Source organism: Cannabis sativa, chromosome 6 (genome assembly GCF_029168945.1).
Source record: "Cannabis sativa cultivar Pink pepper isolate KNU-18-1 chromosome 6, ASM2916894v1, whole genome shotgun sequence".
Lineage (NCBI taxonomy): Eukaryota > Viridiplantae > Streptophyta > Magnoliopsida > Rosales > Cannabaceae > Cannabis > Cannabis sativa.
The window spans coordinates 71,017,350-71,036,043 of NC_083606.1; the positions used below are offsets into that span (position 1 = coordinate 71,017,350).

The 18,694-nt window shown below is 32.6% G+C and overlaps 1 protein-coding gene across 4 annotated transcripts; it reads left to right on the forward strand.

Annotated features, from left to right (window-relative positions):
- The first annotated feature begins 7,366 nt into the window (after positions 1 to 7,366).
- On the forward strand, positions 7,367 to 13,852 carry LOC115715935 (uncharacterized). Of its 4 annotated transcripts, XR_009688511.1 has the most exons (9): positions 7,367 to 8,153; positions 9,230 to 9,295; positions 9,508 to 9,568; positions 9,686 to 10,905; positions 11,801 to 11,845; positions 11,935 to 12,218; positions 12,296 to 12,401; positions 12,477 to 13,278; positions 13,368 to 13,852. XR_009688511.1 is itself a non-coding variant. In XM_061117570.1 (6 exons), the coding sequence occupies exons 3-6, from the start codon at positions 9,537 to 9,539 to the stop codon at positions 11,940 to 11,942; spliced, it is 1,305 nt and encodes a 434-aa protein (XP_060973553.1). In that variant the 5' UTR covers positions 7,367 to 8,153; positions 9,230 to 9,295; positions 9,508 to 9,536; the 3' UTR covers positions 11,943 to 12,289. The 4 variants fall into 4 exon arrangements, 1 of the variants encoding a protein (XP_060973553.1); XR_009688513.1 differs by lacking the exons at positions 7,367 to 8,153; positions 9,508 to 9,568 and having other exon boundaries at positions 9,248 to 9,295; positions 13,368 to 13,850; XR_009688512.1 differs by lacking the exons at positions 7,367 to 8,153; positions 9,230 to 9,295 and having other exon boundaries at positions 9,307 to 9,568.
- Positions 13,853 to 18,694: the final 4,842 nt, after the last annotated feature.

Genomic DNA, 18,694 nt, shown 5'->3' on the forward strand with positions numbered 1-18,694 from the left:
ACTATGGTTTGATCCATTCACATGGAGTAACCTAAAGTTTTTTGTTACAAGGACATGAAAGGAAATTTTCGTTAATAAGTCTATTCAATGGACTTAACAAAACTTCCTGTTCCTAGTATTATAGGTTTGAGTTTATCTAAACCTATGGCTTGTGGTATACCTGGTAATTACTTACTCTAATGCAAACATGAGATGCTGATGCATTTTCTTTCCAATGGAAATCTATAGAAGCTTCACAACTTCTTAGACATAGATTTTATTTATCTAAGGAAAAGTCTCAACTATTCCAGAGAAGATAAAGCCATGAAAGAATTCTTAAATCAACAGTGAGAGGTCTCAGATATGCTTTTGTATGCCTTAGACCAGACACTCCGTTGAGTGGGAGTAATGAGTAAGTATCAGATTAATCCAGGAGAGGAACATTGGAAGACAATCAAGTAAATTTTTAAGATTAAGAAGAGGAACTATATGTTAGTCAATAAGGGTGGTTTTGAAACTCTTAGACTACACCACATCAGATTTCAAGACTTGCCTTTGTGCTAGAAAGTTTGCTGATGAGATGGTGATTACTTTGGGGGTGGAGTAGTGATTTTGGAGAAGTGTAAAAACCTATCTGAAATCTCTTGGTCTACCAGAGAGAGACTGAATGTTAAAAGTTGCAGTAAAGATACTTATTCAGTCTAAGGAAAGTTCTATACATTTGTGGCAGTGTTCCAACTTGCCTTAACTACTAGGGTTACTTCCTGTATAACAAAAGAGTAGTTGCCCAAAAGTATAGAATCCAGTATCCCAAATGAGTAGACATATAGAGAGGAATTTCACATTATCAAGGATTTTGTGATTAAGGAAGAGTAATGGTGGAGAAGAGGTTGTGTTTAATTCAACCTGTCAGATCCCACTACGAGGAGTTTACTACTATTACACTTGATTGGTATATCAAGGTGTTAATGATTATTTGAAATGCACTTTTTGTTTTATATTAGTGCAAGTGGGAGTTTGTTGGGTTTTATGCCCTAAATAAAACTCATTTCATATAATCAGATTTACTTATTAATAAAGATCAGAAATAACATTTTATGTTGCATGGTTCACATGATTTATTTCATGATTATAGGTATATAATGTATGAATTTTTTTTAAGTCCAGAACATATGAGTTGGTTAAAGATTATAGTGTTGTCAACACAGTGGAATATAATCTTTATTGTATGTTCAAAAGTAGATTCCCTGATTTGTCAGAACACTGGATTTAGACTGACATGGTATAATCAGCGATAGGTATTCTTACACCTTGGAAAAGTGTTATGTCCTTTCCAGGACATTGGCAAAGTTTACCAGTATCGGATGCATGGAGTATGCATTGGAATGGACCGATATTGAACTTTGAATTAGATTTTGAAACTTACTGTAAACATCTATTCAATTCAATATCATAAGTTGATCCTAGATCACATGATCGAAATCCTGATATGGTTAGGCTCAATTTCAAGAGTATTATTCGTATTCTTTGATTTGTTAGTTAAGCCTAATCTTTAGTCTGGGCAATACGTACATTTTGGGAACACGGTAGTGCAATTGAGTGGGAGCGCTAACATAAATATGGAATCTATAGCTTCTATTTGGCAAATAGAAGTAAAGGATGATTTCCTTCGAGCTTAACCAAACGAAGATAAATGGTGGAGATCTCATTTCACTTAGGTGAAATATCATTTATACAGGGTTAAGTGTTTTAAGGATAAAATACATTGTAGGGTGTTACGGTAATTTAATCCCTGTACAGTGTAAATCATCTATATAGAGGATCATTGATCACATTAGGGTTATAACAATGGATAACTGATGACGTGTCTATATCGTGGAACATATAGAGCGTTTCTATATGACTGAGAGTGCAATTCCAAGTTCTAAGTGTGGATTCAATGAGGAATTAATAAGTTAGGGAATTTACTTGGTAAATTCGGTTCGACTTATTGGAAGCTCGGTTATATAGACCCATGGTCCCCATACTAGTTGAGGCCATACTGCTTGTAAGACTCAGTTAATTGATTTTAATTAATCAATTATAATCATATTTTGTATAATTTTTCCAAATCTCAAGATGGGGGGAAGAATAGTGTATTCCTTCCTCACAACGAGCAGAAGCTTTTAGGAAGTGAGAGAAATCTTTTCTAATCTCTTCTTCATGTTGAATCTATCGAAGAGAAGAGGGTGGAGTGAGCACCATCTCATCGTGTTTATAATTTTCTCCAGTTTCCAAATTTGGTTCAGAGATTGCAAGCGAAGCCACACCGAGGAGCTCTGCCACGGACTTCGTTTTCTTTACAGTGTCCAACGGCATCGGACCTCACTTCTTGGCAGTCGGAGCCATCGCTTTCTTCAGCTGCCCTTTCTTCTTCCACCCTGCGCCATAGCCCAGCAAATTGTCGCTGAGAGAGACAGAGAGGAAAGAGAAAACCGTCCATAATAATAAATTATAAAAATATATGCATTCTTAAAGTTAATTAATATTTATATATTTAGTGGTAATAAATTTAAATTTAAATAATTTAAAATTGTTAAATATACATGTCATTTAGCAACTTGTTTGAAAATATGAGTGGAATGCGGATAAAAAACAATTAGGATTTTTCCCCAAATTTTGACATGTACTAAATCATGCGCCTTGAATTTTTTTAGCCGTTAAAATTCCCTGAACTATTGAGATTGTTAGATTTAAGGACTTTTGTCTAATTTCATTCAATTTTACAGTTTCAGTAATTGTTTATGTATTAAATCATGCCCCCAGATTTTGATATCTACCAAATCACGCCCCTCAAACTTTGATACGTAACTAAATCTTGTCTCCTGAACTTTCATCCATGTTAGAATTTTTTACTAAAATTAGACAAAAATTCTTAAATCTAACAATCTCAATAGTTCAAGAAATTTTTAACGGCAAAAAAAAATTCAAGAAACATGATTTAGTACATGTCAAAGTTCAAAAGAAAAAAAAAACCTAATTAACCTATTTATTATTTACTTTTTATTGTTTGGCCGGGAAAACTTTTGAACAAAAAAAAGAAGATAAATCTTGGCAAATTAAAGTTATAATTAAAAGGAAGAAAATTGAATCTATCTATTCATTTTTTTTTTTGAAAATAAGACGTTGCATAGATAAAGAACATTAGACTTCGCGGTTATTACAAAAGATAGAAACTAGTATGGAGGGAGACTCCATAACTCTTGAAAAGTTTTGGGCGAAAGCTCATCTAACTACATTATGGGCAGTAAAATTACAGACACGGAAAATAAAAGCAAAGTTACAACATAGAAAATAGGAAGCAAAGTTACAACATAGAAAATAAGAATCTATCTATTCATTACTAGATAACTATCTTAATTATGTATTTGTCATAATGCTTTTCCATTTGCTTTGGAAAATGTATAATTATTATGTCGAAATAATATTTTTGTTTTCTAATTCTCAATGTGTCAAAACATATCTTTATGCCAACCAAACGCTACCTAGTACTCACTGTGGCATTTGTTGTTTGGAGAATGATAACCATTCACCTCTTTTTTGACTATCATTCTAGTTTGCAATGTGTTCATATACTTTTTGGTATTGGATGCTAGTCTTTGTTTAAAATATTTTACATGTGAGAAATTTTTTGAGATGTAATTATTATTTTTTAAGGTTGTCTTTTTATTTTGTAATCTTTTTTAAGTGCAATATAATTACTAACTTATAAAAAAATAAAATAATTTACAGTATAAATATTTAAATTTAACTTCTATTTATAAATAAATATTTAAATTTAATTTTTAACAATAATAATACTTAAGTTATATTTTTAAAACTTCTGTAAGTACTTAATTATTAAGTGAAGTAAATTATCACATGACAATCCCTAATTAGTCCACGTTATTAAATTTTTATTAAGTTAAACTTAAATATTTATACTATAAATTATATATATCTTCTCATATGAAAAGATTGGATTTTAAGACCCATAAAAACTTAAGTGACATTTAGTTGGAAATAACAAAATAGAATAGTATGAAGAAAAAAATTATTCTATTTTTTTTTCATTTTATTACAATTTAAAATATTAAAATGTTATTTTAATAGAATGATTTTATATTAACTCTTCTAGTTTAAGGTAAGATAAAAAAAAATATTTATTAAATTTTTTATTAGTTTTTATTTTATATAATTTAAATTTAATTTTATTCTATTTTATTTTGATGTCTATCCACATCCAAAAGCCACCTTTCAAAAAAAAAAAAAAAAAAAAGCCACCTTAATTGATGGTGAAAAAAGATCAATTGATGTTATAATTTATATAATGCCTAATTTTTTTATTGCCTCCACTTTAATCTTTAATGCCACCCAACTCAAAAGAGAATCTCACACAATTAAAGGCTATCATTAACCTCCTACAAGAAAACGACAAAATTAACCTCCTAAACCATCATAGAACTTTGCAATCCCCAAGGATCATCATGACCATATGCACCACACAATTAAAAGCTATCATTTCAATAATAATTTTATATATTTTAATTTAATAAATAATATAAAGAGAGGTTAAATTTTTTTATATTTTACTTTTTATATCATTAATTTTTTTATTTTTTTATTTTTTTATTTTTTAACAAAAATTCCTTTATATTTTAATTTATATATACTTAATATTTTTATTTTTTTTAGTCGCCGAATCTTTTTATGTTTTAATTTTTATACATTTAACTTTTTTATTTTTTTTGTGGCAAAACTCCTTTATATTTATTTTTCTTTGCAAATTACACGCTAGCTAGATATTACCATTATATATGAACTGGATGACCACCGTATACACATGTGTATATGTAACAGTAAAACCTAGAAGTCGATAAAATAGTAATCAAGTTAGTATTAAACAATAATATCTAACTGAAACTTTAAATTTACAAAGAAGATAAAAAGGTTAAGTGTGTAAAAATTAAAATATAAAGAGATTTTGCCAAAAAAAAAAAAAAAAGAGGGTTAAGTGTATAAAAATTAATATATAAGAAAATTTTGCCGCAAATTACTCTAATATAAATAATCGCTAATTAATTATAAAGTGTTAGATGAGTATACCAAATAATAATACTCTTATATACACTATTATACACACATCTAAGGAAAACTAATTAATATTTAAAAAAAAAAAAAAAAAGCATTTGGTATGAGGTGAGATTGAGATTATCAAACTAAATTAAATTTTGAAAACAAAGGGTTTGCATTTTTAAGTGTATCCTACTTTTTAAATTAAAATGATAGTAATGTTAATCCCTTCTAATACTTGTGTTTCATATTCTCTTCAAGTCTACTCTTTCCAACTCTATTCTAACAAACACTTCATTAAGTGGAGTTTGATTAGAAGGAATGAAAACATAGCTAGAATAAGAATGACACAAAGGGAATAAAATAAAAATTATTTCATTATCTCAAACCTACCTAAGTATTATATCATTATTGCTATAATTAAATATCGGTCTCATACAAATTAATTAAATAACTTTTACTACCAACTGTAACACATGTTCAATTAATATATATGTGAAATAGTTCCAATTTCTGCTATAAATACTAGGAAAAGAATGATGATGAAGATATGAAGATCAAAATAATATAAGAAAAGAATAATGATGAAGATGATGAGGTTGATTACAGTAATGAGTTTGGTAGCTGGTGTGATGGTTGTGGGGTGCTTTGGGCGACTACAACCGGATATTCATCTGAATTTGGTACCTAATTGGCGGTGTATGACACCTGGTGAATATTGTCATTGGGCACAAGACAAGCAATGCTGCGAAGGACTGCATTGTGAAGGTGATTGGGGTTGGGGTGAGAATCGAAGATGTGTCCATGATGAAAACTGTATAGCACCTGGTCACCATTGCGCTTTGCTTTCATATCCTTGTTGCTACCCCATGCGGTGCTCAGCTCACTCAGAAGGCACATGTAACCCTGGATTGGCCTTAGATGCTCAACACAACACCTCATCATCACAAACTATATAACAAGGCCGCCACAAGTACTAGTCAATATATAGTCATGGTGTGTGTTGTTTGTTTAATTAACCAATAATAATAATAATAATCTCAAAAGTGCATGCATGCATGCGCTTTGAGACATTTGGTGGCGCCTGGTTTGGTCTATGTATGTGTCTTATAAGCTTTGTTTTATTTGTATAATTATGAGTTTGATCTTGTTTGGTTTCGTGTGATCTTATTTTTGTTTTCTGGAGTTTAATTTATAAAAAGGGTTTTTCTTTTCTATCTATATATATATATATATGTGTGTGTGTGTTGGGAGTGTGATCATTTTTTATTGAAAAAAAAAACAAACAAAATCAAGAACAAGAAAAGGAAGATATATATATATATATATAGAACAACTAATGGCCTCTTTTTAGATCTTCATATATTAGCAAAAACATAGGGAAAAATTTATTTATCTCCGTACGTACAAACATGAATTAAGATATTATTGCCTTATGGAATCTATGTGACATAGGCAAGCATGTTTAGGCTATATATCACTAAGAAGAAAGATAACTTGTGGGTTAATTGGATTAACTCAGTGTACTTAATTAAAAGAAGAGGAATGATGGGACTATGAAGTTCCACTTGATGCTAGTTGGTATATTGAAGAAAAATAGTGTAAACAAAAGAAAAAATTAAAGCTTTTTTCTCTAAAAATGTGTTTCAAAAGTTTAATTTCATGTTTATGTGACAAAATGCAACAAACTAATATGGAGAAGTAATATAATCTGATTTGGGACAGGTTTATTGTGCCTAAACATAGGGTGATTAAGTGGGTGATTAGTCCATTCAGAAAGACTCCCTACAAGGGATCAGTTATTCATGTTTGGTAGAATTCAAGATTAATTACACTTGTCTTTTGTGTGGTTTAGATAATGAATAGGCACAATCACTTCTTCTTTAATTAACTGCTGCTATATATAGCAGGAAATTTTTGGAGGAAATTGTCATTTGCTGTAGTCTTTCTTATAAAGGAACAGAGATTAAGAAGTAAATTCATTGGCGGTAGAAAAAGAGGAATTTCAAAAGGAAGAAGGAGGATGTTTATCAGTAGCTGTTTACAAAATTTGGCATAGTTTAAACTTAATTTTATGGAAACAAAAGTTTCATTTGATTATTGTTCTTGTAAAAAATATTGGTAACATGATTACAGTTTCAATTCATGAGCTTGAGTAAATTCAATAAATAGGAAAGATATAGATTGGGTGAGGGAGCTCTTAACAGTTTGTAAGTAATTTTGTTAGGCTATTTCTTTTAAGTTGTACTTATTTTTGTTGTGAATATACTGATTCTGAATTTTTTTTTAAGAAAAACATGCATTAGTATAATATTAACTCCAATACTGTACATAATATTTTTATTATACTCTTACATTCACATTCACTACAACACTTTTAACATTTAATTACATTCAGCAATAACGTTTTTAAAAAAACGTTATCTAATAGTTATTGGGTCTTATTAATTATTGGGCCTTAGAGAGTTATTCAAAATTGGGCTCATTTGAATTGGGCATTCTTATTGTTGGGTACAGTAGCCTTGAAGAAGAAAGGCTAGGTTTCTTCGTGCTTCAGCTCAGCGCCCCCAAGGATAATCGCTGGTGCTTCGTGCTCAACTCCTCCGACGACATGAATTTCGAGTGTCTAGGTCTCCTCCGGTGAACGGCGATCCAAGGTATTTACTGTAAACTTTTTTTCAGTATGTGTGAAATTATTTCAGTATTTACGGTAAGCTTTCTCACCCATTCTTCTATTTCCGTTGATTGTACTCTGCCGCGGTTCATTTCCGATCATCTACTCCGGTTGAAAATGGCTTCCGCCCAATCATCTCTCTGGCAAAGCATCTGAAGACCACTCCACTGGAATCACCGCTCACTTCTCCTTCTCAATTTACTCTACCTCTCTGATCACTAAAGCCCTCCTCCCAAGGTTTTCTCCTTCTTCCCATTCCTAATTTACTCTCCCTCTCTTTTCGTCTTTTAATTTCAATTTCTTCTCTGCTTTTTGCAGCTTGATCATTCTCTGTTCGTGGAAATCGATCGGTGGGGCAATCGATTCATTCACGGTTACAACTTTTGATTTCATACTTATTCATTTACTTGTAAGTTGAATAGCTATGCAATTTTTTTTAACTCTATTTTATACAATAAATGTTATGCAGGTTGTTGGATTTGGAATTTGGATAGACATGAGTTACATTTGTTTTGTCGTGTACTTAATGTACAGTATAGAGTGTATAGACAAGAGTCAGTGGGAAGAAATCTACATTCAAAATCAAATTGGATTAATCAACCCTACCCATAACTTTAATTGCCAAATCTTTATATATATTATCATCGTTCTTTTTCCTTTTTATTAGTCTACAAAGTAGCATATAGGAATAAATTATTTAATTCCCTTTTTTCTTGATGGGTCCTCAGTAAAGAAAACAGGAATGTAATATATACATTCATTAATTTGTCTATTATCGTTATTCTATTAATTAAACTGGAAAACATAATTTAAATTTATATATATATATATTAATGAAACTTATATTATATACATAGTTGCCAAAATAGACTGTCATAAAATTATATTTTTGGGATCCTTTCTAAGTGTACTTTTTCAGCTATATTGTTGTCTCTAAAGTTTTAACTAGGAACTTGCCAGAATTATATTATCTCCTTAGGCCCTAATCTTCTAAATTTAGCTAAAATCAAATTGGATATTTGATTCTCTTATTATATTTATCTGTTAGATTCTAAGGCGTATTGGTTCTTATTGATTCTTTTGTGATTGGTATATTTTGTTTTGTGTTGTATGCAATGTCTTAGAACGAGGTGACCAATTGATATACAATTCAGTATAACAATCATTAAATTGTCTTATTTTTATATTTCATGATATAAACGAAATATAAAAATAATTCCTATATAGACACTGCTCCTTACTGCAATGATTCTAATTATTATGTGGTGGATGGTGGGTTTAGTGTTTCACTCTCTAATGAAACACCACACTACGAAATCAAGACTTGATATAGTTAGCATTTTTCATGTTTAGCCACAGTTACTCTCACATGGATGGGAATTCGAATCCTATTATTAGTGAGACACCACACTAATTTTTTTTTTAATTTTTAATGTTTAAATAATTAATTTATGCATGCTAAGTTTATTAGGAGACTTTTGGCAGGTGGTTTAAGTGTATAATCGTGGTGGTATTATTTAAAGATTTTGCTTGAAGGCTAGTTTGTAGCTGGTAAGTTTCCTAAATTTTTATATTGTTAATTATTGTTTTATTTGATTGTATTGTTGTGGATTGCTTTAATACAATTTCTTGGTCCTTAAATTTTTTCAATTAAAATGCTTATGTGAGAAAATTATATGCTATTCCTATCTCACTTTGGTTGAGATACTAAGTTCTCCATAATTTTTATTTTATATATGTTAGTTTTTGTTGTCTTTTCTCAGAGAAAAAATAGTTAAATAATTTGGACATCATGTTTGATAAAAGTTGGTTACGCTTCAACAGGTAATAAGAATTAAGGGTTTAGTTAATATCAACTTATTAAATGTATAGATTCAACTAGATTGTGCATTTCTCTAATATTTTTTAATATATATATATATATATTTCATTCAATTGTAGAGCCTCAAATGAGTATAAGGAAGGTGCTAGGAGTTTTGTAGAGACAATAGAGAAAGAGGCTAATTATCCAGAAAAGTTATTATGTCCATGTAAATTTTGTCGAAACTTAAGTCACCAAAAGGTCAATTTGCTTTATGAGCACTTGGTCATAAATGGAATTGATCCTACATACACAATTTGGTTTCATCACGGGGAAGAAGCACCTAGAAGTGATGATATTGAGGAAATGAATTCTTTTGATGCTTTTAATTTGTTTAGTGCTACAAATATTGATGTTTGTGATTCTGAAGAACCTGTAGAAGGCCCTGATGACAACTTCATCAAAAAATTAGAAGATGCACAAATCGCATTATATCCACAGTGCACAAAATACACTAAGTTGTCAGCTATTATTGCTTTATATAAGGTTAAGACAACTAATGGATGGTCTGACAAGAGTTTTGATGAGATTCTCAATCTTTTTCATGATATGCTTCCATGTGATAACGTGCTTCTCAAGTCCACGTACTCAGTTAGGAAATATCTTCAAACATTTGACTTAGGATATGAAAAGATTCATGCTTGTGTAAATAATTGTTGTTTGTTTAGAAAAGATAAGGAGAAGTTAGAAGAATGTCCAACATGTGGAACTTCTCGTTGGGCGACAGATAAACTTACTAACAAGGTTCGAAAAGGTATTCCAGCAAAAGTTTTGAGGTATTTTCCTATAATTCCAAGGTTCAAACGAATGTTTAAATCTGAAAGAATGGCTAAGGATTTACGATGGCATCACAATAATAAGAGTAACGATGGGAAAATGCGTCACCCGGTAGATTCTGTTGCTTGGGAATTAGTGAATGAGAGATGGCCTGCTTTTTCCAAAGAAGAACGAAATCTCAGACTTGGACTTTCTACCGATGGTTTTAATCCTTTTAGTAATTTGAGTAGTAAACATAGTGTTTGGCCTGTGATGATCGTTATGTATAACTTACCCCCATGGTTATGCATGAAAAAAGAAAATATTTTATTGTCATTGTTAATTCCAGGACCGAAGCAACCTGGGAATGACATTGATGTATATTTAAAACCACTCATCGAGGACTTGAATACATTATGGAATGAGGGAGTTGAGCTCCATGATGCTTTTGTAAACAAAACTTTTACATTGAGAGCAATTTTGATGTGGACCATCCAAGATTTTCCAGCCTATGGGAACCTTGCTGGATGTAAAACTAAAGGGTATTGTAGTTGTCCTTTATGTGGTAACGACACACATTTAGAGTGGCTTAAGCATAGCTCAAAGTTTTCATTTCGAGGCCATCGAAAATTTCTTCCAACAAACCATCATTTTCGAACTAAAAAGAATTGGTTTGATGGAAAAGAAGAGCATAGCCATGCACCAAGGATAATGAATGGGAGCACAATTTTTGAACATCTCAAAAATTTTGCAAATGTATGGGGTAAATCCAAGTCAAAGAAAAGAAAAAGGAGTAGTGATGATCAAGAAAGGTGGAAAAAACGATCAATCTTTTTTGAGTTACCTTATTGGAAAGAGTTACATGTTCGTCACAATTTGGATGTGATGCACATAGAGAAGAATGTGTGTGAAAGCATCATTAATACACTGCTAAATGTGGCTGGTAAGACAAAAGATGGACTAAAAGCTCGGTTAGATTTACAAGAAATGGGTATTAGGAGTGGACTACACCCTCAAGAGCGAGGGACTAAGAAGTATCTTCCTCCAGCCATACATACACTATCAAAGGACGAGAAACACTTATTTTGTGAACGTTTGTCCTTGTTAAAAGTACCCGATGGGTATAGTTCAAATATTCAAAATTGTGTTTCATTGGAAGAATGCAAGCTTACGGGTCTTAAGTCACATGATTGTCACATATTGATGCAACAATTACTACCTATGGCAATAAGAGGATTGATGCCTAAAGGTCCAAGGGATGCTATATTAAGATTATGTAAATTCTTTAATCAAATCTGTCAACGAGTTATTGATAGAGAGAGCTTAATTGCTATTGAAAATGAAGTTGCTGAAACATTATGCTTGCTTGAGAGATTCTTTCCACCGTCCTTTTTTGATGTTATGATTCATTTGGTTATTCATATTGGCCGAGAAGCACGATTATGTGGACCTGTTCAATTTCGATGGATGTATCCCTTTGAGAGGTAAATCATTATGAAAGTTTATATTTTCAATATTATTTATGATATATTTTAATAATTTATTATTGATGTTATAATATATGATGTGATAGACATATGAAGACACTAAAAGCATATGTCAGAAATCAAGCAAGGCCTGAAGGTTGTATTGCAGAGTCCTATCTTGCAGATGAGTGTATGAATTTTTGTAATGAATTCATTAAGTCAACAATTGGGTTGAACAAAAAAAGCATCGCAACGAAGAGTGGGTCAATGATGTGTTATTTGAGGGTCGTCCAATTTCTAGAAAGCATGACTTTACAATGACAGATGAGTGGTTAGAAATTGCACACCGATACGTTCTACTGAATACATCTATTGTGGAGCCTTTTCTAGAGTATGTCCCTGAAGGATTATAATTGTTTATCTTTATGTTAAAATAGTAATTTTTAATCATTTTATCAAATTAATTAGGATGCATAAGGACGAGTTAAGGAAAACCAACCAAATTTATGCAAGAAATAGTGGCTTGCTTTGGAAAAGGCATGTAGAGACATTTCCAAAATGGCTGAAGGAAAAGGTAAATTGGTTATTTCCTAACCAATATTTCTTATAGTTTTGATTAATATAACTAATTGAAAACTATTTCTCACAGGTTCCTATTGATAAGGGTGAAGAAAATGATTTGTTGAAATGGTTAGCATATGGACCTAGGAAACAAGCAATATCTTGCACAGGATTCATCATCAATGGTCAAAGATTCAATGTAGAAGATGATAAAAAGACAACACAGAATAGTGGTGTTTCTATTGATGCAACAACCATGTGTAGATCCAGTGCTAAAGATCAATCACAAGTTGCAGATGTGGTTTCCTACTATGGAGTCCTAAAAGAGATAATCTTGTTAGATTATCACACATTTCAAATTCCACTTTTTAGATGTCTATGGGCTAATGTTCCTAATGGTATTAGGATCGAAGATGGCCTCACATTAGTTAACTTAGAGGAAAGTCAATCACAATTTGTTAAAGACCCTTTCATTTTAGCTTCACAAGCTAAACAAGTTTTCTACTCTAGAGAACGTGATTCTAGTTGGCATGTAGTAATGATGGCACGCCCAAGAGGATTTTATGAATTGGAATATTATGATAGGCATGAGTATATGCCCATCATTTTAGAAAATAATATTGAAACTAGGTTGGATGATGTAGTTGAAGAAGACCAATATGTGAGAGTGGATTGTGAAGGCACCTTAGTTTGAATAATGTTGTTGTTTTTGTCTCGTGTGATGTCTTTTGTACTGTTCTTTTAGGAGTTTTGTTTTCTCAGACATTTTGAATAATGTTGGAGTTTTGCTACAAGAGAAGATGACCATGAAGCTGAAAAACGTCAAGAAGAATAAAGAGAGCAAGATACAAGAGACACAAAAAGATGAACTTCTCAAAGCTAAAAACTCTGTAAGTTTCTTTTCCATATGTAAATACTTTCAGTCTTCTTGTTTTAATAATATGTATATTTTTTATATTGCTTAAATAATATTCAACAGGTATTGCTACAAAGGAAGACACGTCGAAAAATGATAGTGAGAGACTCTTCTGAAGATGAGGAAACACCCGGACAAGAGAAAGAGATATGTTCCACTAAGAGAAAGAGATCTCTTAGGAAGAAAGCCTCTCGGTCCAAAACACCCATTCCAATATCTCTTACTCCCATCTCAAATTCTCCAACAGTAAATACTAGGTCCAAAACACCTCAAATTTCTATCACAATGCCTACCATAGACTCCCCTGCACTAAACACTAGGGGCTCTTGAAGAAGGAGGTCCATAGGCTCGTCACCTGTTCTTGATGATGTTGCTCCCCCTTTAGAAGAGCCTATGGAAAAGAAAAAAAGAGGTGAAACTAAAATGAAATCAGTTGCTACAAGTAGTGAGGGTCGATTACCTAATTAAGGAATTAATGAGGTATAAAGCCTTATAGTTGTCACGTATAGTTTCCATAATTGTCTAATGAGCAATGCTATAATTAAATATCTTATATTGTGCCCAATACCATGTCCATGTAATACGTAACTAGTAGTGATGATTTTTTATATTTTTTTTGAAGGAAAATGGTAACTTTATTAATAAGAAGATTCAACCACTATAATAGAAAGAAAATCAGGAGGAACATTATCCTCACTAAAAATACGATCTGGATACAAACAAGAGCTACGAGCAAGACAATGTGCAGCTTTGTTTACAGAACGTTTAACAAAATTAATTGAGACTAACGGCAAATCGGCTAAAAGAGAACGACAAACCAATGTATTATATTATTTATTAATTAAATCAAAATATGTATTATAGAACCAATATTAATTTAATACCAATGTATGTCACCTTCTTGTGGTACTTGTCAACATAAACTGCCTCACTGTCACTACAAAAAATTGTCACTTTTAGTGATAACTTTTTAGTCACAATATAATTTTTTTTTTACTAAATGTGACTTTTAGTCACAACAAAATGTTACCTGTAACTAAAACATAGTATTTAGTTATAAGTTGTCACTAATTGCAAATATTGTGATTAAAAATACATTTACTCACAACAAATTGTAATTTTTGTGACTAATACTTTTAGCTACGAACCTTTTAGTCACAACACAATAATGATAATTTGTAATTAGCCACAACTTTTTTATCTTTATTAGTCACAAATTTTGTTGTGACTAAAAGTAAGATTTTTTTGTATTGCGTTAACATTTTTATGTCTAATCTATCGAAGAATTGGGGAAGTAATTATAATCTCTACCATGTGATCAGAACAACAAGTTAATATATCACATTTAGCTGGCTAAAATATTCTTGCACTATGAGAGCACCAACAATACTAACCAAGAAAGAGGGACAAAATGGGTACCAAGATAAAATAACTAATCAATTTTATTTTTTCTTAATGAAAAATAATATTGCGGAGGTAATAAAATAAAATAGAATAAAAAAAGACATAATTTTTAAGTTATTAATTTGTTTGATTGCATTTTAAAATATAAGAATGTCATTTTAAATAAAATATTTTTTCCATCATTTAGGTACAATGAGTATTCTATTTTGAAATTGAAAGAATCACTATTCTAATGTAAGATGAGAAATATAAAAAAATGTTGGTCTTCTACAACTCTGTGCTCTATGGTGGTTTTTTTTTTTATAAAAACCTTGGTGTGTAAAGCTTTCAGTTGTCATGGCTTCTAAGGACTGTATCAGTGGATGATATTGTCAACGATACATTACAGTTATCGGTTAAGGATGACTGGGAATGTAACGAAACGCCAGTGGATGGACTAGCTTTGATGTCAGTGGTAGGACGAATTTTTTACAAGTGTAAATGCAAAAAGAATTTTATTAAAACGATTTTTGCACAAATTTGGGAAGTGTCCGAGGGGTGGGATGTTCAGGTGTTTCCTTATGAGGATGGTAGTACCTATGTTGGCTTTACATTCGATGATGAATAGTTACATCAAAGAATTCTTGATAGAGCTCTGTGAACGTTTAATGGGGGTTTGTTGGTTTGCGAGTTGTGGCCTCAATCAAGGAATTGGCATGATGCACGGTTGAACAGTTTTGCTTGTTGGGTTCGCATGACCAATTTCCACCCCAAAGTGCACAAAAAATAACGCTATGAAATTGGGGAAATTGGTAGGGAAAGTTCTTGATCTTAGATGGGATAATGTTCTCTTAATGATGATGGAACAGGAAGTTAGAATTTTGATTGAATTCGATCTTCATTCAATTGCCTTTGTTAGAAGGTTTTTGCTGGTTGATTGGAAGAAGATTTGGGTTCAATTCAAATTTGATTATCTTCCATTGCTCTATTTTTGTTGTGGTCATTAGGGTCATGATTATAGAATTTGTAAGGTTCATTGGATTATGAAAAAGGATACAGAGGGGTATTTGGTGTTGCTTTATGGTGATTGGTTGAAATCTAATGACGATAAGAAAGATTGCTTCTCGGTTGGAACAACGCCAGATTTTGGGATTCGTAAGGTGCAAGGGAGTGGTTTGGGTTGTGGATTGGATCTTGATAATGACAGTCGGAATCACCATGGCGGCGATGGTTCATCGGCGCTTACAATTTTTCTAAGAGCTCAAAGAGAGTGATCGCGGCAAAGAAGTTGAACAGGATTACTGAACTTGCACAACAAGGAAGAGTGGTGAGTGATGACATGGCACAAGGTGACATGGAAATTGGGTTTGCTAAGGTGGCTTCGGTCAATGGTCATACTAATGAGGTGGCTAATGAGGTTTTTATGGGTGATGTGGCCAAAGTGAATGTGGTGAATAAGTTTATGGGTACTAAAAATGTTAATGGGCCTGGGTTCATTTTTAATGCTTCAAAGCCCAATTCTAATTTAGTTAAAGAAGAATCGGGGCTCTTTTAACTTTGATGGTCAAATTGCAGATCGTTCAACTTGGAAGAGGACTAGTTCTTGTGCGACGGTGACTGATAGTACTTCTTTTGGGGTCCTAGTCGAGTGATATAAAAGGAGCTTAGGGGAGGTTTGTTTGACGGGTTTCATTAGTATTCATAGAGGAAATAAGAAGTTAGTGAGAGATGGAGAAATGGAAAATAATGGTTTTTCCTTGGAATTAGGAGAAGAGCATGGGGAATTAGTGGTGGGTAGTACTACGAAGGAAGGTGTTGTTGGGTTGGACGATGGTAATAAAAAGAAGTTGTCTCTTAAATAGCAAGCTAGAAAAATGGGAGATGAGTCAGGAGGTGAGTTGGTGGCGAAGTTGTGTGGTCATGGTGATGATTTGTGTAGCTCTAAAGGTGTGGCAATTCATTTTGAGGTGGACGATGCTCAAAATAATTCAGAGTAGGTACTTTCTAATTCTTGTGATTGTTCTTCTTTTCCTATTAATTCTGAAATGGCAAGCCTTGACGATCAAGGCCACTGAGAACAATAAAAATCCTTTGTTGGAATGTACAAGGTTTGGGAAATTCTTGTACATTCTCTAATCTTAATTCCCACTATGAGGGGTTGAAACCAAATGTTATTTTTATCTCTGAAAGTAAATTGACTCGCAGAAAGACTGAAGATGTGGTGAGGAAACTTGGGTTTGACTATTTTTTTGCTATTGATATAATTGGTTTAAGTGGTGGTTTGTTGTTGATGTGGAAGGAAGTGCTTGGTATTAGTATTGAGTCTTCTTCGAGGTTCCATATTGACTCTGTGATTCATGACACTAATGGTTTGTGCTTTAGATTCATTGGGATGTATGGTAATCCTGATGCATCTCAAAGATTCTTAACTTGGCAGTTGCTTGATCGCTTTGGTGAGGGTGTGCGAGGGCCATGGTTGTGTGGTGGGGATATGAATGAAATCTTGGATAATTTTGAAAAACATGGAGGTCCTCCAAGGGGTTTCGAAGCTATGGCTCGGTTTCGGTGGTCCTTGGACTATTGTGCACTGAAGGATTTATCTAAGGATTATAATACCTTTACTTGGTGTAATGGTCACTGGGATAGTGCTGGTTTTGTTTTAGAGAAATTGGATAGGCTCTTTGCTAATATGGACTGGCTTGAGACCTTTTACATAGTGGATTTTTAGTACTTAGATTGGTGGTGTTCTAAACATAAAGCGATGCTTATTTCTTTTGGCCAGGATGTGAATCAGAATGGTGTTGGTTCTAGGAGTAGGAAGTACCCTAGATTCTATTTTGAGGAGGCTTGGTGTGATGAGGAGGAGTGTGAAATGGTTGTTAAAGATAAATGGCTTGATGGGCTTTCTTGTGTGACTCCTACTATGTTAAAGGCAAAAAATTTGAGTTGTGGCAAAGGGTTACTTTAGTGGTATATTGCTAGAAGGAAGGAGTTGGTTAATTGAATTGTTGTGTGTCAACATATATAGAATTTCAGAGTTATCTCGAGATATTAATCCAACCTCTTGGCAGCTGTTAAAGAAGGAAGAGAAACAATTAAACAGGATCTTAGGGAAGAAAGAATTGTACTGGAGACAACGTAGTAGGGCAGTTTGGATGAAGTGTATGGATCATAATACTAAGTACTTTCACCATAAGGCTTTGCAGAGAAAAAAGAAAAATCATATTGAGTACCTTATTGATGAGCAGGGAAGAGAACATCGTGGCGAGGAGGGGATTCTAAGGTTGTTCAGAGGTATTATAGTTCTCATTTCACTACTATACAACCAACTTTGGAAAAGATTGAGGAGGTGGTCCAGGTTCTCCGTTCGCGGGTCTCAGATGTTATGAATGTGATATTGTTAGAGCCTTTTAAGGAGGAGGATGTGGTTCGGGCAGTGAAAAGTATGAATCCAATTAAAGCTCTGGGGAAGAATGGATTGTCTGCTTTGTTTTACCAAAAATACTGGGAGATCACTCCTGGAGATATGTTTGTAGAGTTTGTCTTAAGGTGCTTAATAATGATGTTCTGCTGCAACATCTTAATGAAACTTTGATTGCTCTTATTCCAAAGACTGCGAAGCCTCTTAAGATTGAAAAATTTTGTCCAATAAGTTTGTGTAATGTTGTTTATAAAATTGTTTCCAAGTGTTTGGCGGAGAGATTAAAGTTAAGCTTTCACGATACTATCTCGGGGACTTAAAGTGCTTTTGTGAGTGGGAGGTTAATTCATGACAATGCTATCATTGGGTTTCAAGGAATGCATTGTATGCATAAGGATTGATTTGGAAATGGGAAGAAGGTGGCTCTAAAGTGGGATATGTCAAAGGCGTATGATCGGGTGGAGTGGAAATTTGTTGAAGTGATGATGAAAAGGTTGGGATATGATGAATGATGGGTGGCTAAGATAATAAATTGTGTTACTTCTGTATCCTTTTGCTTCCTTATCAATGGGGAAGTTAAGGGTAA

Excerpts from the sequence above, each read along its gene's own strand:
- LOC115715935 (XM_061117570.1), top strand. The coding sequence starts at position 9,537 with ATGTTTGATAAAAGTTGGTTACGCTTCAACAG. Across the intron at positions 9,569-9,685 it reads AGTTGGTTACGCTTCAACAG|AGCCTCAAATGAGTATAAGG; the intron begins GTAATAAGAATT and ends ATTCAATTGTAG. Across the intron at positions 10,906-11,800 it reads TGGATGTAAAACTAAAGGGT|ATTATGTGGACCTGTTCAAT; the intron begins ATTGTAGTTGTC and ends CCGAGAAGCACG.